The 26451-nt window shown below is 39.5% G+C and overlaps 2 protein-coding genes across 2 annotated transcripts; one reads left to right on the top strand and one right to left on the bottom strand.

Annotated features, from left to right (window-relative positions):
* Positions 1-254: 254 nt before the first annotated feature.
* tmem276b (transmembrane protein 276b) lies at positions 255-12494 on the top strand. The gene is made up of 4 exons (XM_026166577.1): positions 255-1049; positions 3903-4016; positions 8947-9084; positions 9329-12494. Exons 1-4 carry the CDS (start codon positions 653-655, stop codon positions 9577-9579), a joined length of 900 nt encoding a protein of 299 aa, XP_026022362.1. The 5' UTR covers positions 255-652; the 3' UTR covers positions 9580-12494.
* Positions 12495-13852: 1358 nt separating this feature from the next.
* On the bottom strand, positions 13853-25273 carry gas2b (growth arrest-specific 2b). Its single transcript, XM_026166588.1, has 7 exons — positions 24762-25273; positions 23107-23216; positions 22417-22558; positions 20446-20509; positions 19469-20033; positions 19267-19374; positions 13853-14357 (listed from the first exon to the last, which is right to left on the bottom strand). Exons 1-7 carry the CDS (start codon positions 24982-24984, stop codon positions 14136-14138), a joined length of 1434 nt encoding a protein of 477 aa, XP_026022373.1. The 5' UTR covers positions 24985-25273; the 3' UTR covers positions 13853-14135.
* Between the last annotated feature and the right edge of the window lie 1178 nt (positions 25274-26451).

The raw sequence follows: 26451 nt of genomic DNA on the forward strand, positions 1-26451 counted from the left end.
ATGTGATTGTGTATCAGCTGGCAGCCATCTCGTGAACATTGCCTGGATGGCTGAGTTATGAAGCCCAGTATAGAACAATTATCACTTAAAGCATGTCACATCATTTCTACACTGTGCATCGTTTCTGCTGCTGTGCAGGAACGCAGTTGTGGGAGATAAATAACAATAAATACACACATAAAAAAAAGAGTAGATGATTCTTAATCTGAAGGATCGGTTGCACACTGCTCAGCTGTGACTCCACAGCACCTGTCTTTTACACGTTTAGTGCAAAAGGTGACTATCCGAGCATTAAAAACCAGCACTCCCCCACAACAGAGCTGCTTTCTGTCTGCTCCCCCATCCCGCAACAACCTGGAGGAGAGAGAGCGCAACTACATCACTGCCCCTGCCTCCTCCTCACAGCGTTGGTCGCCATCCATCCCCTCTCCTCCTGTACCATAACAGATGGTGGGAACAACATTGCATTCACCGGGTACCACAACAATAGACCGCAGCATCTAGTCCGGACATCACTGGCCTTTCAGCACCATGCTCCCAGCGCGGGACTGCGCGAGGTTGTGAGTGCCGTCGTGATTTATTTCACGCGGTATCACCACGGCCACGGAGGAACCTTCTTGCGACTGTTTGGGCTCTCCGTCGAGTGGGGAAGATGGCCGCTATGAAAATATTAACGGGCACGGGGCTCTTCTTGGCTCTCTGCGCGCTGGGGCTGCTCGCCATGGCGATTTGCACCGATTATTGGTACGAGACGGACGCGAGGAGACATCGAGAGAGGTGTAAAAACTATGCCAGTAAGCGAAACGACCCGGGTTACATCTACATTTCGAGCCACAACCTCCCCCTCCAGATGCCTCCAAAGAGCCTGGAGAGGGAAGGTAACGGCCCAGATGCTGCTCCTGTCTTCAGGAGGAAGCGGCACTTTCTGGCCGGGGCGTCTGCCATGGAGTCTCACTGTAGCCGGCAGTTTAACTCCACCATCTCTGGTCTCTGGAGGAAATGTCACCGGGAAGGATTCGACCCGGAGACCGAGGACCTCATTTACAAAGGTAAACACGAGCAGTCTGGAGCCTGGTTTTTCTTGTGTGCACCACCAGGCCGTGATGCTCAGCGATGAGCTCACCTAGCCTGACACACACACACACACACACACACACACACACACACACACACACACACACACACACACACACACACACACACACACACACACACACACACTCATCCAGAGGCCTCTCACATCAGCATGTCTCTGCTTTGACATTTTATAAAACATGAGGATGGCCTTTTGGAATCTATTGTGTCTTTTAATTTAGCGGGTAATTTCGCTGTCCATGGTGCTAAGTCTCTCTCGTTCTCTCTCTCTCTATAATATTATTATAACAAGAGGATAGTCTTGTCTATAAGAGCCTAAGCGGTCTAGTAATAGTCAATATGATAAATAAAACAATTTCAGTGTGCACCAGAAGCTGAATCTTTAATGCAAGTGCTTTAAATATTAGGCTACAGTAGAGACAACTCAGTGCACAGCCATCCTTCAGTGAACAACAATGAAAACCTTTGTATCAGGCCTGATGTCATACCTGGAAAAGAGTAAGGTCCTGAAACTGGGGGACTTTTTGTGGTCCTTGTTGTTGTTGTTGTTGGTTAGTGTCACAATAAAAGTAGATCAGCATGGCTAAAACAGACCAGTAAATAACATTCATTTAGCCACAGCATGCTGTACTGAAACCAATTCACACCAAATCTAGCAGCCTTTTAGATACCTTGCAGTAATTCTGTTACATAATACTTCCCACTTTCCTCCCCCCCAACTACTATAACTACTGCCACTCATTTTACAATTAAAAACCATTTAATTGCACGAATAACACAAGATTTCAGGCTCTCCAATGAATAATTTACAGTGCATTTTCTTTTCTGCTCTCAAAAATCATCATATTGTAAGAGCAGTGCACTTACATCATTTCAGTGTTCTGTTAATGTTTCACTGATTGCCCCATTGTCCTGTAAAGGCTGACTTTATGGCATAAACACATTAGTGCGATGTAGTTTTTGCAGCAGCAAGTAACTCTGATGAAGCTTATTCAGATTTTGTCTCTGAATGGTTGTGATTCAGTGTTCTGGTTATTTCAGGCTGTACTTTGTATTATTATTTAACTGGACTGTGTTTCTTTTTAAAACATTTGAGTTTTAAACGAGCACTACTATGTTGGTTATGAGCTGTGTTCATGAGACTATGTCCACATCTTGCACTATGCGTGTTGACAGACTACAACACATTTAACTTATGTTAAAAGTTCTTGCTGCTACTAGCCTCCATGCCTTTGGGATATTTACCATACTGAGCTCTTATCAGCAAGAACGGAGGTGCAGATTAGAATTGGCTCAATTTCAAGCATAATAGAACTTACAGTATTTACTATAAGTGCCTGCAGAAGTAAATACTGTATGCAGTCTAAGTAAATAGATTTTATTACTCGATTTAGATAGCCCTGCCTGAGTCTTAGGATCATCTTTAACTTCAGGTTTTATAGCTTCACATTCATTTATCATGTTTTGTGCAAAGAGTGGTACAGATGGCATAGAAGAAAACTGATTATTTATAATGGTCACTGGCTATAAAGCACCAGCATTATGTGGAGAATAATAACATGTAAACCAAACTATATCTTTCTTCGCTGCAGTAGCTCTGCTTTGCCATTGGCATGTTCACTACAGTGACAATGAATATACACCAGAAGCATTACGCAGATTCGTCCGCTGTTATTACATTTAGATCTCACAAATGTATGTAATTGAACATCAGAATTGTGCTAACGTTGTTACTTCCTGCTCAAGCAGCCAAAATGTGATTACTGTGCAATCAGACGTCAACCAGTCTGTCAGATTTAAAGTGACCTTAATTAAACTCTGTCATCCTGCTTGAAGGCAAACAATAAATGATAATAACACAAATTTTAAGTGAGACAGTTTACAGAACTGCACTCGGAATCAGATGAAAAGAAAGGTCAAAGCTGCAAAGCATTTTAATAGTTGATTGTGTCTCATCTGGGAGATTATTTTCTTAATTAATGCAAACATTTCTGAATGCATTTCCAGATCTATACAGAGTATTAGGAGTTCAAAATCTTAATTTGTTCACATAGTTTTTCAGCATATGTGGAACAGAGTTTACCCCTATAGATGTTTGGACTTAGACTTTCACAATATGTGACACCTTCAAAGATTCCTTCACTTGCGTTATCAGATTAAAGCTGGGCACCGATATGCTTACGAGTAATAATCAAACTCATTGTACCGTAGCTGTGATAAATGTCTGATTTGTCCCATTTGAACTCACAACAAAGCAAAAAGGAGACTCAGGGAGGCGTCAGTCGGTTCACTGATCACAGCTCCAGTCATGAAGCTAAATTAATTTATGTTAATCTTCAATAGGTGTGTGGGACATTTAATGGCTTGCCAAGTATCCACAATTTTCCTTAATATGAGATCTGATATGAAAAGCAGGATCTGGATTATAGACTTTGGTTCCCAAAACCAAATGCAAAAATCAAAATAGATTCACTTTAAAGGCAGAACAGTTAACAGTTGTGGCTGTCGGTGGAATAATCCATATTCCATATTGTTTCCCTAATCCCCTCCCTTAATAACAATGTAGGAGTGGTTGGGAAAACAAGGTTAATAAGGCCAGCTCAGAAAATTAAAACCCAGTGAGGGTGGAAAATAAATAAGAAGCTTTTCTACCATGTTTGCATACACACATTATCTTACAATCCCAGAAGTAGGGCGAAGGTTCAGAATGCAATTCTTACTTAATTTTCTTGCTTGTTACCCTCTTACTTACTTGAATTAAAGGAATTTGTCCTCCAGTTACAACTGTTTCCATTTTCTTCTGCCAGGCATAATTCAGAGATGTATCCCAGTCAAGTATCACTATTCTTCGTCCATCTTACCGCGAAATTTACCCATCAACATCACAAAGACTATACGGCAGGATGAGTGGCATGCACTCCGTAAGTATTAAAGTTTTTGTCTTTATGGAGCTGGTGTTGGCTGTGTTTGTGTTTGGTGATTGACTATCTGGTTTTTGGAGTTATTCATTAATACACATGTATTTTTTCTACAAAGAATTTCGGTCAGACTCGAAAGGGTTTGGCATTGTAAATAATTGCTGTCTGATCAATACAAGCAGACTGATTGCCAAAACATTACAGTCTAACTCAGCAAGTCTGATAAGTGCATCTCATCTGTGACGTTTCTTTTTGTATTGGATACTCGACTCAGCTGGTTGTCATTTGGTGGCATTCTTGATATTATCTTGAAATTGCTGATCTACAGCAACAATTTCACTATTTGGAGGGAATCTAAATTTCTGTTTTAAATCTCTGAGGTTCTGGCTGGACTCTGAAGTTAATGTGGATTTCTGTTTATGTAGATGCGAACAGATTTGTTATTTTAACTGATTTATCACAATTATTTGCTGCATTATCACAAACAGATTGCATGTCGTTGCCAGTTTGAACCCATTCAATCACAATCTGATAGCAGGCTAATTCCATCGTACTGCTGTTCAAAGTCAAAGTCACACAGCAAGTGACTGCAAGTGGTTTGCTCATGTAATCTACATCTTTGAAGCATGAAGATTAGAAGTTTATTTCACACAGTTTCCAGCCACTGTTTTTCCTAGTGTGATCATAGCATTACTAGACTAGCTTAATGATAATTAAAAAAATAAAAAGAGAAAATTAAATAACAATCTTTTTTTAGTAATGGGCTTTGTTTTTGAGTGACATTGGTGTGCACCAAGGCACTGTGTTGGGTCCTATGTCTTTTTTTCGTCAAACAAATGTCTCTATTATTACCAAATCAAAATAACACCATGTTGCCAGCTAAAGAACTGCTGGAAGTCTTTCTCACTTTTTTCTCACATTAAATCACATTTGCTTCTGTTTAATGAATATCAATACTCAACATGATGTGTAGTCGAAGGGAAAGTGGTGTTTTTTTATTGTTTGTACAACAGGATTGCTTTAGTCTTACTATTAGTGCTCTGGATTTATCATACTGCTCTTAGCATCTACATAACTATCACATACAGGCTCTTAATCATACAATCCATAAAAACAGCTCAAGCATGCAATATTTATTACTAAGTCCTGAAACTGTTGACCTGTGAAACACCAATGAAAAATCAGAGCTGCATGAGAAAGTAAAGGATGTTTGCACATTTAATCAAAAAAAGAGAAACAGCAGCACACCTGCTACCACTAACCACGCTAGTTATGAAAGTTATCCCTGTTTTAGTCGTTGTTTTGCTACTTGAATCAACACGCATTTCTTCTCTTATTTAGTGTCACTGTTTTCAGAGAAAAAGGAACTCACTTTAGACTTGCTTGCACAGCACTGAATAGCAGACAAAAATAGGAACAGGCAGTGGAACATATAGCAGCTTATCAGCTAGATATTTCCCTCTGGAGGTGGAGGAGACCCAAACCAGAAGTAAAAGTTGAACATAAGTTTGGCAGGTGGACACAGACAAACACATTTTGTATTGTGCTCTTATTTATTCTTTGTACCGACAGACAGTTTTACTGTAACTACCATTAGCTCTGCTTGTTAAACTAAAATTGATCCACTAGATCAGGGGTGTCAAACTCAAATACACAGTGGGCCAAAATTCAAAACTGGAACAAAGTCGCGGGCTAACGTTAATATTTATTGAAATATATTTATTGAAATATATTTATTCCTTCAGATATAAGAATGAATCTTTTCTTATTGACTCAAACACGTTTTGCTGAAAAACTGAATATGGAACAAGCAAAGCTTAATACTAAACAATATATACATTAGCTGTATAATACCAGTAGGCCAGCTCTAATAGTAATTTGGTATGGCTTCGCGGGCCAAATGTAATTAGGCTGCGGGCCAAATTTGGCCCGCGGGCCAGAGTTTGACACCTATGCACTAGATGAAAGATGCCATGTTCACATAACAGTGTTTTCATCCTGTCAGTTCTTGTCAGCCTCAAACATGTCCGAAACTATTTTCATGTGAGAGGCAGTGACAAAATTAATTAGTTTTAGCAAATGAAGGTAACTTGAGCACTTCCAGAGGCTAATGTGAATTTTATTTATAAACTTTTATTAAATCATTGCTGATTTTAATAGACTCCAGCGCCCCCCGTGACACTGAAAAGGATAAGCGGAAGCGCATGGATGGATGGATTGCTGATTTTTTATTAAAAAATTATGTGAAAACACATTCAACAACAAATTAAAATAGACATTTTTGTTTCTGTCAATACATTTTATTGTGATTTTTATTTGCCTTCTAGATGTCATCAAATATTAAAAGATACAACTATACATACAAGTACCCATACTGTATAAATGCAATTTAAATAATGGCAAAAATGTACAACTGCGTATAACACCAAAATCAAAATACTGTTCTTATACCTTACAGCAGCGGTCCTCAACCTTTTTTGCGCCACGGACCGGTTTATGCCCGACAATATTTTCACAGACCGGCCTTTAAGGTGTTGCGGATAAATACAACAAAATAAAACTAGTACCGGTACCGAAAAAAAGAAGATTTATTCATAACACGTGAAAAGACCCAGGAAAACCGAGTTAACGATAAAAACGATAACAAAATAACGCTGAAAACCAATAAAAGCCCAGAAAACTATACATTTCACACCTGAGCCTCAACTCTCGCGGCCCGGTACCAAACGACTCACGGACCGGTACCGGTCCGAGGCCCAGGGGTTGGGGACCGCTGCCTTACAGTACAGATATGATGATATAAGTGTGGAAATATTAAACATAAATATGTTTTTTTTGTCTTTTTCCCCCCTCACTATTTCAAATGCATTTGCAAAAGCCACGTCTTTTTCAGTCTTGCTGGAAACGTTTATGTGAAATAATCTCCTTGTGCTGTCATTCCCTGCAGTCTTTTATAAACCTATAAGCCTTAGCAAGACGCTCGCTTCGTCGCAGTGGATACTTATCCATTTCTGAATAATTAAAATACCTATATTTACCACTTTTAACACATAGCTGCCTATCAATAGTAAATGTGTTGCTGACCTTATACTGACCTCACGGTTATCAGGGTTATTAACACAGGGGCTTCTTTTCTTAAACCTCCCCTTTAAACCCTTGAGTAGACCTGTACTTCTTGGCATCCTTGTATCACGGTACTGTGAAAAGCACATCCTCACATGAGTCTGCAGACGAAATACAATTTTATTCAGTTTCTGTTCTTCATGACAGCCGAGAGCACCTTTAGGTTAATATGAGATAGTGAGTTGCCAGACCTTAGATTCCATCAGTAGTGATTTCCAGTATCATGTTCCACTACTTTTATCTTATTGCCTGTAGGTGTGTTGTTTTATATTCAGTACGGGTGATACAGTGCGTTGGTAATGCAGAGATGTTCAGTTAAGATGAGTTAAAAATACATCCTTGCATTTATTCTTGTTATTTGTGTTCTTGCTATATTTTTCCATTTTTATTCTCGTTGTATTTTGTTGCACGAGTACTACATTTTTACATTAGCTATTAGAAGGCTCACTGAACACTTCATTTATCAAAGTTTAGAATTTTCTGGCAACTGTTTCATGGTTCTGGCTTAAAAAGGTTTTCTGTAAAAGTGATATCATTTTAATGCATTACAGTTTTTTTGAATTGTTTAATTATATATGTAATTATTTTTACTAACAGATTGAATTAGTTTTATTTGTGTATACAGTGGGATCCTCATTTGATTTCACTGTGTGGATCTATCTAGAAGATGAGGAAAATAAGACTATTTCCTAGAAAGAACTGTGTATTGAAACTACGTAATGATGTCTTAAAACACTTCCTCTTCTAACACAGCAGGTTGTTTCAACACGAAAAAGCAGAAAAAGCTGTCTAAAAGCAGATAGTTTAGCACGAAATAAAGTTCAGTTAGAGCTTTGAATTCACTGATTTCTGATTTTTGAATATTATATTGATCTATATTAAGTTGTTTTATTGGCATTAGTTAAATCCTTGACACACGAGTAAGTATATCATAGCATACTACAATATTAGTTCCTCTGAAAGACGAAACTGGACAGCCAGTTGGTTCCGTCACAACTTTGCTATTGATAATACAATTAGAAGTAAACATTCATTGGTAACTTTATTTCTAAGTTAGCATGTAGCCTAGTTTACATGAAATTGTTGATTGGATAGGTGCTAGCCTCACTTTTAAGGCTGCTGTGGAACTCCAGGGATTTGACTTTTGTATTCCCAGTAACATCATTGTACAATCTATAGTTTTGTCTACACTATCATGGTGATATTGTTTCTATGCCTGCCTCTTGACTCATGCTTATCTTAACTATTATCACAGAGTAGTTGTTACTGTCCTACTCTCCTGTGTTTCTTGTATCTTTGTTCTAACTGTGAAACACAGTGCGATTTTCCTGCCTCGCAAATAGAGCAGCAATGTATAAAGTTTATTTACAAGGCTCTACTGCACGATGTCTGATGACATTTTAATATTAGCTGTACTTCCTGTTCACACAGTTTGGAAAAACTGAAAGACTAAAAAAGGGAAAACCCCATCAACAACAACCAAACAATTAAAGCAATGTTGTTGTTTTTTTTTATTTAATTGGATGATTTTAAAACATTACATGTCTATATCTACCCTGGGAAATACTTTTCATAATTTATGACCATGTATAATGTCTCTTTGTATTAGGTTTCTGCCTGTCTAGCAGTCTGTCTACACTTATGTTATTGCACACAGGTGTGTCATGAAAAAGAGATCTTGTTCTCAGTGATGCAACGTGTTTACATAAGGAATTCAATAATAGTAATAATAATACTTTAGCCTTTAGCTTTAGTATTCAGTGTCTGTAAGTTACGATTCCCTCGGTGAAGTTTTCGTTTCTGCTTGCAGATCTAAGAAGAATGACAGCTGGCTTTGTGGGCATGGCTGTGTCCATCATTCTTTTCGGGTGGATCATTGGAGTGCTGGGATGCTGCCAGCAGCATGACCTCATGCAATATGTAGCTGGGCTACTCTTTCTCATGGGAGGTACTGTGAGAGCACATATGCCCACATCCACACACACGAATGCATGCATGCAAAATCCAATTTTATTCACTTTATTTATTTATTTGATGACAGCTGAGAGCACCTTTGTGTTAACATGAGATAACAGTTCAATGTCCCGCAGTAACATGATTCTCATCCTGCAGTAAGATGCAGAGTACATGTAAAAATTCAATAATCGATTGAAAACCATGTAAACCAGTCCTGTTCTCTTCCACTCACACAGGAACATGCTGCATCATCTCATTGTGCACATGTGTGGCAGGAATCAACTTCGAGTTATCCCGCTATCCTCGCTACATGTATGGCCTCCCTGAAGACATTAGCCATGGCTATGGCTGGTCCATGTTTTGTGCCTGGGGGGGCCTCGGTCTCACATTGCTGGCTGGCTTCCTCTGCACCTTGGCTCCATCCCTGAGTACGCCTGCCACTCGCACAACCATCCACAAGCCGAGGCAGGAGAACGGAACCGTGTGACAGGGGCGTTGTGAAGCGATTGAACCACCGAACGCACAAACACACCCTTCCAACCTTGATGTTTAACTCTGAAACAGTTTTTGTCTGATCACCATCTCACAACACCCTCAGCATCGCCATCCCCCTTCAGTGTTCAGTGTGCCTGAGTTGTGACAGAAGGAACAAAGTAACGGCAAATTTCACACACCTAATCTTGAAAATCCCCGAGGGACCTCCGTAAAGGCCAAGAGTGACACCCACAGCAATGTTTGACTGGGACATGGCTCTAATAGCACAAATAAGACTTTTTTTCTTTTGGTTTTGATTTTTGAAATGCTGACTTTATGATGATCTAATGGTGACTGTTTTCTCTGAAGAGAAATTGTCATAAAATGGTGCTCTCTTAAATACATAAAGCCACACACAATCCCACACAAGAGACACATTTACACACAAACACACACATACACACACACACACACAAACACAGACACACACCAGCCTTTCCACACATGCTCAATTACTATGGATGAATCATGAGAGATATCCAGCAAAAGGAACAAACATCAGGCCAGAACATCCTGTCAGCATTCCTCTGTCAGTCGAGTGAAGTGTGCTGTGTTACTGTTCGTAATGGAAAAAAAAAAAGAAGAAGAAAAAAATTTGGCACTGACTGCCCATTGCCTATCTTTAGTATAGCACACTAACTGATATCAAACATGAGCCCCAGGGCACACGTCTACAGCCTATACTGGGTCTAGCAGTGCGGTCAGTATGATAAAATACACAGAAGTAAAATTTTTGCCTTCCAGAGCAAATTGTTTGACGCTTCTTTGACAATTATATATGTACAAATGCATCTCAGTGTAGATCCAGATCATTGTTTGTGTAAAGTAGATTTTGAATATTTGTTTTCTGTTTGCTCAGAGGCAGTGATGGCCGGCAGAGTTCAGTCGATTACCAAGTGAAAGTAATGCAAGTAAGCAGGTAAATCTGAGTAAAAGAAACACAGCATCTGCTGCACTGTCATGGATCTGACAGACCGGTGTGTTTGCTGAAGGCTGAATCATAACCTGACAGCAAGAAAAATTAAACCAAACTATGGAGGAGGTATTTGATTGCTCCGCTGTTTAACCTCATATTGGCCAGTCCTTCTTTTCTCTGAATAGAAGCGAATTAAGCAATTTTAGAAGAGAAAGAAATGCAACTTCAGTGATGCCACTAAAAATACAAGCACAATCTGCACACAGAATTCTCATCTGTACTAAGTACAATAACAGACTATATCAAACATTAGTGGAAGGCCAAACTATCATCATTTAATATCCTGCAATGTTAGTTTTAATATAAGGAAAGGAGCACAATAAAAGATCATTTCTGTGATGGACCTCATTGTCCAGCAATCAAATGCATATTGTGAATTTAAGAGTTGTTTACAATTTTTTTTATATGGATGTTAATCTTTAGAAAACAACAACAAGAACAAAATTATAAGTAGAAAAAATCCTGTTGAAGGCTGTGATGCTTGGAATTCACACAATGACTGATCATTTTAGTAAAAATATATTTTGTACCAGTAAAATGCAAATGTACTGTGTACTAGCTAAAAACACAGTACACTACACATTGTTGTGTGTGAGAGGAACAGAGGAATTCTTCATTTTTGTCTTACACCTCCAAATCCGAGGTCGAAACAAAGCACCTACAGCAACATATGCCTAGACATGTGTCTCGAGCTGTACTGCAAATACACATTCAGTTTGAATTATTTAATTTACACATCGAAAATAACTAGACTGAGAAAACTTGAAATGACAAGTATCCATAATAAGTCAAATTTAAGGAATGCGTTCTTGGAAACTTATTTTTGATTTGAAATACACCAGGTTTTCTGTATTAAGTTGGAAAATGACATATTCCATAGTGTGCAACATGGTTTGGACAATGTAAAAATGTCTGAAAATAAAGTGTAGGACTTAAAGCTGTTAAATATAAAAGGAAAAACTATCACCCTGTTAACACTACTGGGCGAGAATAACCCACAAAAGCCATTTGGTTTTTGTTTTGTTTTTTTGTAACGCTGTAATTTTTTGTTCCCGAGTCACTAGAGGTAATATATTTTAAAAGGACAAAACTCACCACCTCCACGATCCATGACTACATGATACAAGAATATTACAGCCATGATGTTTTTATAAGTGTTGATTGCCTGAGATGAATCATGAGATATTCTATCAGCTATGTCAATTAACTCTCTTAGAAAAAAAAAGGTGTTATAGTGTCTTAACAACACTGTGTGTGACGTTTGGTCATTTCACCATCACCATCAATGAGGAAATGAACTGAGGCATGATAGAAAACTGTATCGCCAGTGTCTTGTTGAATCTTTGCACTTTGCTGCGTTTCATGATTTAGTGAACCTGAAGTCTTAAGCTGGTGGCACTATATTTGTTTGCAAGGTCACACAAGGGAGCAAAAGATGATCAGAGCATGTAACAAGCACCCTGTTGTGAGTCCGCGTTTATACAGTGTTGTGAGGTCAGGGTCAATCGGCCGAGGCTCTTAATGTGGAAATGTTTCCACCTGAAAGTAGGGCATACTATAAATATGGAAATTTTTTATATCTATGCTCGCTACACTGCTAACTGACAGAATGCGACGCTGTGTGGTGTTTTAATGAAGTTTTAAGTTTGCACTTAAACTGAAACACAGTAATATACTGTAAGCAGTGAAGTGTAATGTATATGTACATGGTGAAAGTACAATGTGTTGTTCTGACTGAAGCACAACTGCACACAACTCTTTTTTGCGTATTATGGGGGTGGGGAAGGAATTAGACTTTTGCCACCACTGCATGTGTGCAGTCAAAACATAACACATGATCCATTTTGAAAGCACACAGCTACCCCCCAGCCCCCAGCCCCCCATGTCTCAAATAGTAAATTTCAATGAACACCAACACAAAGCAGTGTCTGTGTTTTGAAGCTGAAGTTTTGTCATCAACTCAAAACAAAAGAACAGTAGCACACAGTAGCAAGATTTACAAAGCATTACAAAAAAACAAAAAACAACGAACGTTAGAGGACGGATGAGCACCGTGTAACAAGATACTGGAAATTGTTGTATAATCCAACTTTCATGAGAAACTTAGAGAAGTACTCTGTGCAATGAGAGATGACCCATGAAAATGCCACCATTAAGAGTGGCTCTCATTTCAGTAGCACAGCTATTATTTTCTACATTTATACTGGTTCCATCCACTGCAGATGTTACGTGGGGATAAAAAAAAAACAAAAAACAAAAGCCAGACATTACAGCCTTGCATGATCTCATTACAGTTAGTTTCTTTCAATATATGAAAAAGTGTGTCCATTTTTAATTAGTTTATTTTACTGAAATAAAACATGTAATTATTAACATGTTGTTGCTTTCTGTCTTTGTGTTTGTGCCGGGACTCTGCAGTTCTGCCCTCCAAAGTTGCAGAGCTATATGTGAATCACTCTGTTTTAAAAAAAAAAAACAAGACAAAAAAAGCACCTTTATCTTGAAAGTTTTAATATGTGACGATCCTCGTCTGTCTGAGGCAGCAAGATGTTTTGTACTGTTAAATCTGTAGGGTAGAGGTGCTTTCTGGAGCTGAACTGAAAACAGACGGTCCAGCTAAGAGATGAATGTCCAGGAAGGTAGGACACCATCATAGCGCCAGTGTTGACACATTACTTCCCCAACTAATCACCACGGCGGCAGTTGGCCTTTTGTCACTGAGGACATGGTGCCACCTAGAGGGAGAACTTAACATTTTGTGTCTTTGCTTTTTGCTTTTTTTTTTTTTTTAAAAAGAGACTTGGATGAGTAAATCTGTGTTAAAAGGCCCAAAACATTAAGCAGCATTAAGAAATCTTTTATTTAGTTCTTGCAATAGCAATCAAGTCTATATTTTTTTTAAAAGTTACAATTATTTTAAACACATATTTTTTTTAGAAAAAAGGTTTAATTACAGGCAAACATCCAATGAAACTCAAATACACAGATGATTAAGGAATGTGGATGTCTAAAATAAAAAAAGTTCAAACAAACATAAACACATTGTGAGCTTGAGAAACTGCACAAATCTAAACATGACTTTACACCAGACACATTATTGCAGAGTACCAAAAAAAACCTTTTCCTGAAAGAGTGTTTCACAATGAAGTATATATGGAAGTAATGATGTACATCCAAAAGATGGTGCGCTGACAAAAATATCTGCGCTGCAATTTCTTACAGCTCAAAATAAAGCTGCTGAAGCACAAATTGCAGCAGCAGGAAGCGGTGAAAGCGAGTGAATTGATAAAATTGTTGCCATTTATTTGCCTCCTAACGCACTGTGGCATACGCAGAGTTAAGTAAGCTTGTAATCACAGTCAGTTGCGTACTTCACACAGCTATAAGAACAGTCACATCTGTGTATAAGGAGAAAAGGTTGGATTGTATTTTAACTTGAGGTAAAATGGACGTCAGCTGTGTTGAATCACTGACCTTGAACACTTTGCTCTGATTAGGTGAGAGTTCCCGCTGCCACCTGAAGCCGGAGGCAGTTACTTCTTGCCACGATAATGGGCTCCGACCACCATGTAACTGTCAGGTGAGATGTTCAAGTTGGGTGGCTTTGGTTTGTCCTTACAGAGCCTGACCTCAGATTTACCTGCCAGCACTGCTCCTCCTTCTCCTCCTCTGCAGGGGTCATGTTTCTTCAGGTAACTCATAAAGGTCTCCCATCCTCCACCCACTCGTACCATCACGTGACGCTCATTCAGCATCTGCAAAGGTGACATGGGAGGGAATGCTGGGTAATAAACTTTCCATATAGTTTCTGGCTGATGCATTTCCAGGATGTTTTTGAACTCTCAAATATATGTTAAGCAGTGCTTCACACACACACACACACACACACACACACACACACACATAATCACATACACGTGAGTGTGTGTAGCACTGGCTATGAAAGGCAAATGATGTCTTGGAAAGCTTTGTCAAAATCTCATTAAGCCAAATGAAACAGCTCCTCGTGGAACCAGCTGAGCACGCACACACACACACACACACACACACACACACACACACACACACACCGTGACGCACAATGGCGCACCCGCACAGATCTGAAGCACAAGCCACCTAGCAGAACTATTTTAAATGATAATAATTGCAGCGTTACCAGTCTGTCTGTTAACAGTAGTTACAGTGAGGTCAGTCGTGTCTGAATCAACAAATCGTACACAGACAGCCGTCCTTACAGCTGAAAACCAACTGCTGCCATGGCAACTAATGCCACAATATAGAGCCTTGGAGAAAAAAAAGCAATGGAAGGAGAAATTGAGATGAGTTCAGCTCAGTCCCTCAACTCCCAGCAGACATTAACATTCCCAAGAGGCCCTGCAAAGCCATCCGTTGTTCTGTCAGCGCCAGCAACCCCCCCACCCACCCCCTGCCTTATCAGCAATAAAGCCTTCATTACAGGGCCATTAAGAATGCGATAATACAAGCACATCTCCTCGCTTTATGTATGGAAGTGTGTGTGTGTCACGTGTATGGGATGAAAAAGAAATCAATGGTACAAGCACAGACACACGCACACACGCAGGCGGGAGACACGGGCGGCTTTAGAGGAAACTCCAGACGTGGTGCGTCTCAGCTGTTATCCTGCAGATTAAACTGTTGAGGTTGACAGGGGTCAAGTCTGACATCCTGAATAAACCACTCTCCTGTCACACTTCCAGGAAATATCAGTGTGACTGGTTATCATTCTCAAAACATCAGTCACAATACAAATTTAAAAAAAAAACTGTCTAAACACAGTTGTTTTTTTCTTTGTCTTCATTTACTGTCACTGGCAAACCTCGTGTTTCAGTCCAGATTCTTAACAATGGACTGTCTAAGCTTAAACGTATTAAATAAAGTGAAAGATAAACTTAGATTTGTTATTTGATGTAGACTATAAATAGCTTCTGCAGTCTACTATTTTCTGGGTGTAATTTTTCAAACATGGACTAATGTTGTCAAATAAGAGACCAACTTAATCATCTAAGAAGAAAATACAAAAAATGAAACAAGTCAGCATCTTTCTGAAGGAGATGATCTACCAAAGCCCTCTTTGTTATTTCAGGCTCCTTTATTTCTGTCTCTGTAACCCCCGCCCTCCTCCCCCTCCCTGCTATGTCTGCAGCCCATAAACTAACGTCTGGATTCCCTTGTGTCCTCCATCGATTCCCTCTCTCCCCCTCTCCTCCTGAAAGATGCATTAGTGTACTCAGGGAAAAGGAGTCCTCTATACACATGCCAGTAGGAGGCAGGCTTTAGCCACAAGCGCTGATTTTGATGCTGTGAGCGCGCTCAGTTCTTAAATTTGACAGCAAACACACAAATTGATGAGCCATACCGGTTCTAATGCCATTAATCTGTTTCGCCTGTTGTACTCGGTTTCCCCTTTACTAGAGATCTCACATCAGCGAGACCTCCTTATTGAATACAGGGTGTATGTCTAGGTGCAGACAGTATAACAGAAACCCTATAAGACAGCACATTGATTAGACCATTGCAGATTCTGAATGGCACTAAAAGGTCAAATTGAGATATCTTGCTAAAAATAACTCCTCATTCGCCAGAAGATAAAGCTTAGTGACTTTAGTTATCCCCAAATCCACTACAGTAAAGATGTTCATCAGATTGGACACACGTTCATGATTTGGAGGACAGTTGTGGTGATGAAGATTTGCATAATCTTAAATTTACCTCTACAAAGCTAACGTCGCTCACATAAGCCTCAGCTACATTGTAATGTTTACTAAATCTGAGCTTACTAACAGGTAAAACGATGACAACAAAGGCAGTAGATTTGGTCCGAGTACAGGTTTCATAAATATTTCACACATTCCTTGTTCATCATTTCTTCACGTTCCACTGTTATGTCAAAGGTCGGCTATAGAACAAAGACCACATGGCTTCTGTTGAGTCAACGTCTTTCTCGAGAGCACTTGAGAAAGGAAGATGAAGAAGTGTTTCTATGAAAACGATTTTAATCAGCTATATGTGATCATGAAAAAAAAGAGTGCTTTTTAGGTTCATCACTATATTAGCATGATGTGTCTTAATATTGTGAGGTGCTATAAATCTCTTTTCCTTCCATCAGCACAGCCAGACGGGGTCTCTGCTACAAAGCTGAACGAGAGCCTAATTGGGCAGAGAGAAGAAAGAGAAGCCTTCCTCTTTTTTAACACCAAAGAATAGCAAAGCACTCCAGGGCCAGCGTGATTGAATAGAGTCCAAAGGGAATAGAGAGAGAAGGGGAGAGAGAGGCGGGGTAGAAAGTTTACACGTGAGGAGGGGCGGTCATGCTCAGCCGCTCATTAACAAGCTGTCTGATTAAACCCATCTCTAATGACTTTGTCTTTGTAATCAATAGTATCTGCTCTTTAAAAAGGTCTGTACACACTGAAGGGTACACTCCCCTAGGAGCGACACGGGGGTTATCACGGTATATGGAAATGGAGGTTTATGGTGTGTTTCCCCACTCACGTGTAGGCAGCTGTGGGTTTCAAGGTAATGGATGGCTTACTGATCACTCTATTCAAACAGCTCATGTTTGTCTGCTTTTCAGCAACCGGGAAAAAAGGAAGCAGTGCAATTTATCTACAAACTAATAATTAGGGATGAAGACGTGATGCAGGTTCAAGGACAGACGTTATATCTGAAAGACTGCATAAAGAATGTGAGCACACAAGGCAGTTTTGATAGCATAGAAAAGCTTTAATCTTGCTTATGCATATGCATTTAGCCAGCCCATGATTTGGCTATCATGCATCTGTACTTCCTCAGGTTTCTAAGAAGTGGTGTTCCAACATATGTTATATCTGTTATGATATGACAGATATGATTCTCTAAATAGGAAGTAAGAAATATGCATTCTGACACTAATGTCATAATGTAGCTGTTGCAACAGAACTTATGCATCTAATAAATTTCATCTCCTGAACAAACACTGTGATCCAACCTGTGAGAAACCTTATCAAGATCTCACCTTTTAGATTCCCAGTGATTATTTTTATGTTAAAATGATATATCGTGTACTCAGAACATACAGCAAGCATCAAGGTCACATTTTCAGTTTTTATAGATGGAGGGATGTATGAAAGACACTGAAGTACATCTTTGTATTCAAAACCGTACCCACATACATGCACTCCCAAGTGGGCTGCCATTTAAAATGCGCACCAGGGTCATATCTTTGCAGAATCACCCTGAAAGAAACATGTTTATTTTTCTTCCAGGTTTGAACTCTTCACTGAAGGTCTATGTACTGAATACAATCATTGTGAGCCCATTCGTATCCTGACCACTGGTTGCCAAGCAACCCTGCCTCCCCATCCTTGAGCCTTCATAACACATGCATACAGATGGAGGATGTTTCAGGGAGGCTGAAAGACATCAGGGTCTCCATCCCAAGTGATGCAAATCAGTCCCTCTGACACATTGCACTTGTTGCTGACTCAACTCTTGATTAAACGTTCACACCTCATATGTGATTATGTGTTATCTGTGACAAATGCTCCCATTAGGTGTGGTTTATTATTTGTCTTTTGGTATCACAAAGCCTCCTGTCCTATTAGCAAACATACTTTAATATTTTATTTAAAAAAACAACAAGTTAAAAGCATTGTCATCAAACTAATGCAATGTAAACCGAACTTCTATTAAAAATATATATTTACATACTACTTATTTGTTTATTATGTTTTTATACCCTTACCAGCCACTTTATTAGGTCCAGCTATTCACCTGCTCACTAATACATATCAGCCAATCAAATGGCAGAAACTCAGTGTATTTAGGAATGTAGACTTGGTCAAGACAGCCTACTGAGTTCACACTGAGCAGCAGAATGAGATAGAAAGGTGATTTAAGTGATTTTGAAGGTGGTGTTGTTGTTGGTGCTAGACTGGGTGCTCTGGGTGTTTCAGGAACTGTTGATTTACTAGAATTTTCCCACACAATCTTTACAGAGAAGACAAAATATTCAGAGACCAGCAGTTCTCTGGGTGAAAGTCAGAGAAGTCTTGTTAATGTTAGAGGCCAGAGGAGAATGACCAGACTTTGACCTGAAAGGAATGCAGCAGTAACTCAAACAGCCACTTGTTACAACCAAGGTATGCAGAAGAACATCTCTGAACAAGCAACACAATGAACCTTGAAGCAGATGAGGTACAGAAGTGGAACTACATAGGGTACCACGGCACTGCTATGTGGTCAGCCAAGAACAGGAAATTGCGGCTATATTTTGCACAAGGTCACCAAAAACCACTGTCCTCAAATGGCCTCCATAGCCACTGGATCTCAATCCATTGAGATGTCGTGGAACAGGAGATTCATATCATGGATCTGATAAATCTGCAGCAACTGCATGAAGCTATCGCGTCAATTTGGACCACAATTTTTCAGGAATGTTTCCAGCACCTTGTTAAATCTATATCATGAATAATTAATATAACTGTGGAGGCTAAAGGGGGTCCAACTCAGTACTGGCAAAGTGTACATAACAAAGGGTCAGAGAGTGTATTTACTGCTTCTATTATGTTGGCTAAATTATCTAAAGAGTTGTATGGAGGATCTCAAAGTTACTGCAAAATACAAGTAATTTTTAGGAGAAAGGGATAACGGAAACATACTTACTCGTATATAAAGAACTTTGTCCCCAACACGGTAACAGCCCTTTGGTTGTTTCTCAACCAGGAAGGTGATGGGACAACTGCAGGGTGGATTTTCAATAATGTTTCTTACCTATTACAGATTCCACAGAGAAAACAAACTCAAAAAGAGTGTATTTTAAACAGTGTACCACTGAGATTAATTTCACTGGAAACAAAATACGCACAAAGTCATCCAAAATGCTGGTGCAGGAGCTCCTCCTGATGGTTGACCTGTTTGATGAGCGAGGAGTCAAGGCTGCAGGTGGGGAATTAGTGGGAGGTGTAGCTGTCGCACGGCGGGCGTTTATTGCGGTAAGGCCGACTTTGGTGGTGGATTCCAGGGTTTGGCCTGGTGAAGGCGCTGACAGCGGAGTTGAGGCAGATGTGTTAGTGGTGCAGGATGAAGGGAACAAAGGTGTTTGTGTCGAGACTGTGGTTGTATAAGGAGTACAGGATGAGAGGGGGGACTGAGGAGGGGATGAAAACATAGTTACTGGGTTTGTTGTGGCTGATGGAAGATCAGAGGCAAGCGAAGCAGCGAGGGGTTCAGATGGACTGGTTGCCCTTGGAGTGAGGGGAGCGGGTGCAGGGAGAGGGGGAGAAGGGGCAGGTGGTAGGGATGGCTGGGATGGTGAATACAATGAGAGAGGAGGAAAAATGAAAATAGGGGATGATGGAGATAAGCTCCCTGCCTCCTCCCTCTGCATCTCGCTCTCCAACTTAACCAACCCCGGTGGCTCCACGCCGTACCTGAAAGTGAAATTTAACAAAAAAATTTGCATTTGCACAAACAAATCAACACAGGAGAGAGAACATAGTGATTTTCACATCAAGGTGCTTAAACTCTTGGAGATACTTCAGCAGTTATCACTTAGTTTTTATTTTAAAGTGAGCACCTAATGCAGCTAGAAATGAAAACTTAAGAGGTGAAAAGTAATGAATGAGTTGCTATAGCAGTGAAAATCATCATGAAGGATAAACAGAAAATGAGATGACAAGAAAATTAAATATAGAAAAGAAAATTAAACAGGAAAACATGCAGCTATTGGCAGTAGAATGAAAACAATGATATAAAAAGAATACATTTCATTTAAGTGTAATGCAATCACAGTTTTATTTTTGGAGCTGCTCTGTGGATGGACAGTTGGTTATTCCTAGTTACCTGGCTGCAATCCGTCCCAGCTCCATCAGGCACAGGCACACCTCCCGAGGCTGCTTGTGGAGGACTTCAGGCAGCACATGCGTGACGTACAGACAAAGAGGATACAGGGGTACAAATAAAAAAAGGTCACTTATCTGAAAGGAAAGATCTTTCCAGAGATAAGCTTCTGTTTTTGTAAAAAAAAGAAAAAAGAAAAAAAAAAAGCGGGGCCTGCAGCCTGAACATAGAGGATATGTTTCAGGAGGTATTCTGTCTCTATTGTGCATCTCTCTCTTTGAACCAGGAATTCCTCAGGGCCCTGGATGTGCTGCTGATGGCATGAAGGCATGAAGTCATCAACAAGTAAGCCACTTCAGTCCATTATGGTTTATGAAATAAAAATAACTCAGTTTGTGTCAGAAAACATTATTATTAATTTGTTATTTGTCAAGATGACAAACGTTTGAGTCCAAAGACATCACATTAGCCACAGCATTCACTTATGGCAAAAAAAAAAAAGTTATACAATCAGCAAACAGCTGCGTTTCTATTGACTCATCTGTTTTGACAAAAGAAAGAAGTTTATATCATCCCCCCTTTGTGTCACTGATGAAGTAAACTTAAGTCTGTCAAATTGTGGTAACTGTATTTTCCCACTTCCTTCAATTAATCAAGTGAAGTGGGTAACTTTGCCTGCAGGGGAGACTCATTGTTGCTGGTGGGGATTAGCCTGTACATTATCATTCCTATGCATCTGCCACCTTGCAGAGACATGCCCATCTAAGAAGTGCAAAATGTTCTTTCTTAGACTTACTTACTGCATTTAACTTGATTAAAACCGGTACTTCAATTGGACTTGACTGGGGTGAGATGTGAGATATGTATACTTCACTTTTTCTGAGTCACAAACATTGTATCACCGACTCACTGGACTGTTAATGTTTTATTTGAAACAATTGGTAGTAGTTTTGCAACTGTTACTATAGTATTGTGCAAATGTTTATAGTCACCTATCATGGGAAAAAATACACGGCAACACAGTATATAAGGGCAAAAAAGGATTTGGACTTGTTTGAAAGTCAATATTTGGTATGACCACTTCAATACAGCCTGAACTCTCTCAAGCAAGCTTTTTTGTAATTTCTTTAGGTCGTCTTCATGAATAGTTCTCCTGGCTTCTTGAAGGAAATTCAAAGCTCTTCTTTGGATGATAGAAGCTTTTTGTTCAGTTCTCTGTCAAGCTGATCAAACGCTGCTTCAATAATGTTGACGTCTGGGCTCTGAGGAGGCCAGTCCATGGCTGACAGTGTTCCACTGTGTGCACCTGTATTGAGGTATGCTTTTACTGCACTGGCAGTGTGTTTTGGATCACTACCGAAAAATGAAGCCATTGCCAGTCAGACACCTTTTCAGTGCATAGTGGATGGATGATTTGACTTTTTTGTGGTTATAATTCTATCAATTTTGACAAGATCTCTGACATGGCTGGCTAAAATGAAGCCTCAAAGTATCACTGGGCCTCCATCATGTCTCAGTGTCGTAACTCTCTCTCAAATGCTAAATATTTCAAATTTGGATTTGTTATTCCGTAGGACCTGTTATACTTGATTTTCAGTCCCGTTCTTGTGTAATTTGGCATGCATCAGCCTTTTCCTTCTGTTTCCCTTTCTTAAGAATGACTTCAGTGAACAGTAGATGGAACTAAAGGTCCAGATGTATCTCTTAGGTCCTGTGTCAGATCAAGGTCAGGACATGACTTTCAGATACTGTTCATCTGCTGTACAGTTTTGTTTTTTTAGGCCTACCGCTTCTTCTTTTGTTCTCCAATTGTCCAGTTTCTTTAAGGACACACTGCGCACCATGCTGAGATACAACATGTTCATGTTAATCAGTAATGTGCTGTAAGTGCTGTGAGGCATGATTCACTTGAGCCTTGTATTGTTAAAAGAAACAAAGGTCTGAATTTCTCTGCTTCATTAGGTCTTAACTCACCCAAATCCTCAGACTCGAAAAGGTAAGCCTCATCAACACCAATCTTTCGACACCAGTAGAGGAAGTTGGCCGTGTTGTCCCTGGCGAAAAATGATCCAGAAGTTGCATCAGCTCGCCAGTGGATCACTCTTCTTGTGAAGACCTGTGATTGATTGTTTTCAACAAGCACATTCACAGAGAAGCAGTGGAAACATAAGCTCTCATTTCTAAGAAGCACACTGACTGGCTTTATCCCGGATCAGTGTTTCAGGGTACACAATGGATCCTGTCCAATGATCAACAATAGAAAAGCCTTCTTTAGTGAGTTTGAGCATAAACACACTGAGTGGAAGAGACAACTTCCTCTCCAATTGCATTATGCCAGCATTTGGCGTGCAAGGAGGGCATATCAGGGGTAAGATCTTTACAAAACACGACTGTAGTAAGGAGAGGCTTACTGAAAGAAAACATGAATAGACATAAAAGACATAGACAAGCACTGAATGAAATGCCAGACATTATCACTGCCAACGTCGGACCTGACCTAGTTTCTACCTGAACTCTGACTGTTCTTAAGTTAGATTTCATTTGTTTTGTTTTTATTTTGTTGTTATTAAAATGACTCACATTACGTGTTTTTACATTAGCCTTATCTTCTTTTCCGTTTGGTGTGCAAATAATTGTGCACATTACTTTGTGTTGTCACATCACCTTGCCATTGTTGTTGTGTATCATCTTGTCCTGCAGCAGCTGAGCCAGCTCACAGAGCAGAACGCCATTATCCAAACTCTCCATCAGATTATCTGCTGTGAGGTCCACTCCTGGGCAGAATTCACACATGACACACAGAAATGTCACAACTGTAACTCAGGATTGTTTGCTTTTTGCATTTTGCTTTACTCAAAAAAAGATCTTAGAAGTCGATCAAATATGTTCCTCTATTGGTTTTTCCAAGAGGATCTTATCCATTTGCTTTCATAAGAAGGATTCTTTAACAATCAGATGCACTCAGAATAATCCAATATGAAATCAGTAATTCTGGATTATACTGTAGCTGAGTGAAAGTGAACATGGGTGAACCAAAGTTTGAAATAATAATGACATGATTACATCAATTTTTTTCAGTCATTATGTTTGATTCCAAACATAATGACTCATATATTCACACATTGTAAATAGTGTTAATAATATATTTTAATACTTTGAATTCAGATTGAGTTTTCTCTAATCCACACATTTCTTTTAAGTTGGCAACACAAAGATCTAGTAACACCTTGCTATCATGATTGACTACAACCGTCAGTTTCTTGTTGTCAGCATAAAAGGATTTGTTTGACAGCACTTATTGGATTGACTCAGAGCAATTGGAAAGTCCAAGAAACTCAGCGAAGAGCTAAAAGGATTATGGATTTACACATAATAGGAAGGTCTCTTGGAGACATTTCTAAACTACTGCATTTCAATGCATTTAAGTAAAATTTATTCAGATGTGTCACCACTCTGCCAAAACTGTCACTTTCAGATGAAAGGAAATTGGTTTGGATGTTCAGGAACACCAAGGTTCAACCCTGCAATGAACTGGGAACTGCAGGAACACCAGAATTATTTTCCACAGTGAAGCAAGTTTTACACTGAAATGGACTAAGAGAGCAAAGACCAAGAAAGAAGCATCTGCTCAGAACTGAAGCTTGTCTGACATTTGGATAAGCCAAATACCTTCTGGAACACTGTACCAGCTGTCAAGGACTGTAGGATGACTTCCAAATTCTTCAACTTCACCTCAAATCAATAGACCTCAGTCTTATTGAAAATTTGTGTAATATCGACCAAATATCAAATATTGAACCAGAATTAAGCCAGAAGCTTGTTGATGGCTGATTGAGGCGCAACTTGCATTTAACATTTATTGGGCGTGTGACTGTGTGGATTAGAAAAAAAATCCAAACTAAATTCAAGATTTTGTAGCCATGTTTTGTTTTGAAAGTATAGTATTATAGCTAGACTGAGTCCCAGCAAAATCTAAAGGTTATCTATGGATCATCCAGTTGAGTACTGCAGTGCAATACTGCAATATTTTTTTGCAATGCTTTTTATTACAGTTAGTTAAGAATTCTGCTGCAAGAAACAGGGAAAACGAGCATATTACTCTAATCCTCAGCTACTTGTTTTGGCTTCCAATCAAATACAGAATAAAAAGTATTGGTTATTGTTTAGAAATTGTTTAATAGCTTTGGTCCTAAATATATAACTTAGGTGTTTAATGGATAAAAACCTAGAAGGCCTCTAAGGTCCGCAAGATCTGATCATCATTGGCGAAAAACAGTATTATTCAATACAGTTTATTACAAAATAAAAAGTTGTCTCACCCATCATGGTGTTGAGCCAGAAGGCCAGGTCTTCTTTCATGGGCAGAAGGCTGGAGTCATGGCGGTAGGGGAGCCACTGGTGGTACTCCTGGGGACAGGCCAGGCCTGGTCCAGAGTGTCTGTACCTTAGTGAGAGACAGCCATTCATCCCCAATCCAGTCAACTGCCTCGGGGTGATGGGACTGCCAAGAGTGGCTTTCGTTGCTCCAACTTCACTGTCCATGTTTCAGCACCAAATGATCTTTGATGAATCCCACTAGTCCAGAGAAACTGGATTTAAAAAGAAGACCATTTAAGACCGCACATGACTCCGGTCCTCCAATTTTTATTCATTTATTGCATCTCAATAGTAAGTAATTTCAAGCACACCTGCTCTTCATCAGTAATGTGCAGAGTAGTGTTGTCTCAAATTAGGGTATGACATTCACACAGCTGACCTCCTGACTTCCTCTGCTCCCTTTACGGATGAGTTCCATCTCACTCCTCTTCTGTCACACCAACCCTCTGCATGTCCTCCTTCACTACATCAATGAATCTTATTCTTTCTCTTTCCCTCCTGTCATATTCACCATCCTTTGTCCTATATGTACACTATCCCTCCTATAACTGTGGGCCTTAATTTTATATCTGTTACCCATGAAGAAAGTTAAAATAGATCAGACATATTCAAACTATGAATAGCAGTTAAAATAACTCATATACCTATATGCTAAATGTTGTAAAGGTGCATCTACATCTAATTAGATTATAATACATCTAAAGCCAAATACATAATTTAAAATATAATGGTTTTTCAAGGGTAATATTTGTAAGTCCTTTAAAGTGAATGTACAAAAACAACAAAACATGTTGAAACCTTCTCCCAAAGCTGCAGCACTGGTTTTCATGTGCAAACCCTGTTTTCACAACCAAACAATCCACACAATCATTAATCAAAGGGATTAAACTGACTGCAGGCAGCTTGTGTTTAATAAGATGTACAGCCACAGCCCCGAGCCAGTCTCCTGGTGCTGCTGCATGGCTCATTTGTCCTGTTCCCAGAGCAGTCACGATCGTAAAGCTCAGCACCATGCAAAGGCTTGCTCTCTCTAATCAGCTAGAATTAAGATGACAACATGTACAGTGGGTCAGTGGGTGTGCTGACTGATATATAGTAGAGATATGATTACTTCGAGCCAGTTGACTGACTTTAATGTGTTACTATAAAGTAACAAGGCAAGAAAACATTCTGGATGTTGGGGGTGTTTTTCTAAGCTACCGGTGAGATGTAAAATAAGATCTGAGCAGTCCAGCATAGGCAAAAAAATCAATTAATTTTAAGGCTTGTCAAATGGCAAAACACTTCACAGAGGGTGGAAATATTACAGTTGGAATAAGGATATGCTTCTTGTAGTTCTTTGACCCAATGCAGAACCTGATATATTGCCATTAATTAAAAGCAGAGACAAGTTTAATCTTTTTTACTACACATTCCTACAGCAACCTCAGCTGCACCAGGAAACAAGCCTCATTGATGCTTATGTGTGCGTTCTCTGAGCGTAGTCTACAAGTCACGACACAGCAGCAACAAAATTAAGCCAACGCCGAAATACCAAAAACTGCTGCTCATGTGGTGGCCATCTGAGGCTAACAGTAGGCCTGTATATTAAAGGTAGACAGTTTTACAGGATTAAAAGCCTGACAAAAAAAT

This window comes from Astatotilapia calliptera, chromosome 1 (genome assembly GCF_900246225.1).
Source record: "Astatotilapia calliptera chromosome 1, fAstCal1.2, whole genome shotgun sequence".
In the NCBI taxonomy this organism is placed as follows: domain Eukaryota; kingdom Metazoa; phylum Chordata; class Actinopteri; order Cichliformes; family Cichlidae; genus Astatotilapia; species Astatotilapia calliptera.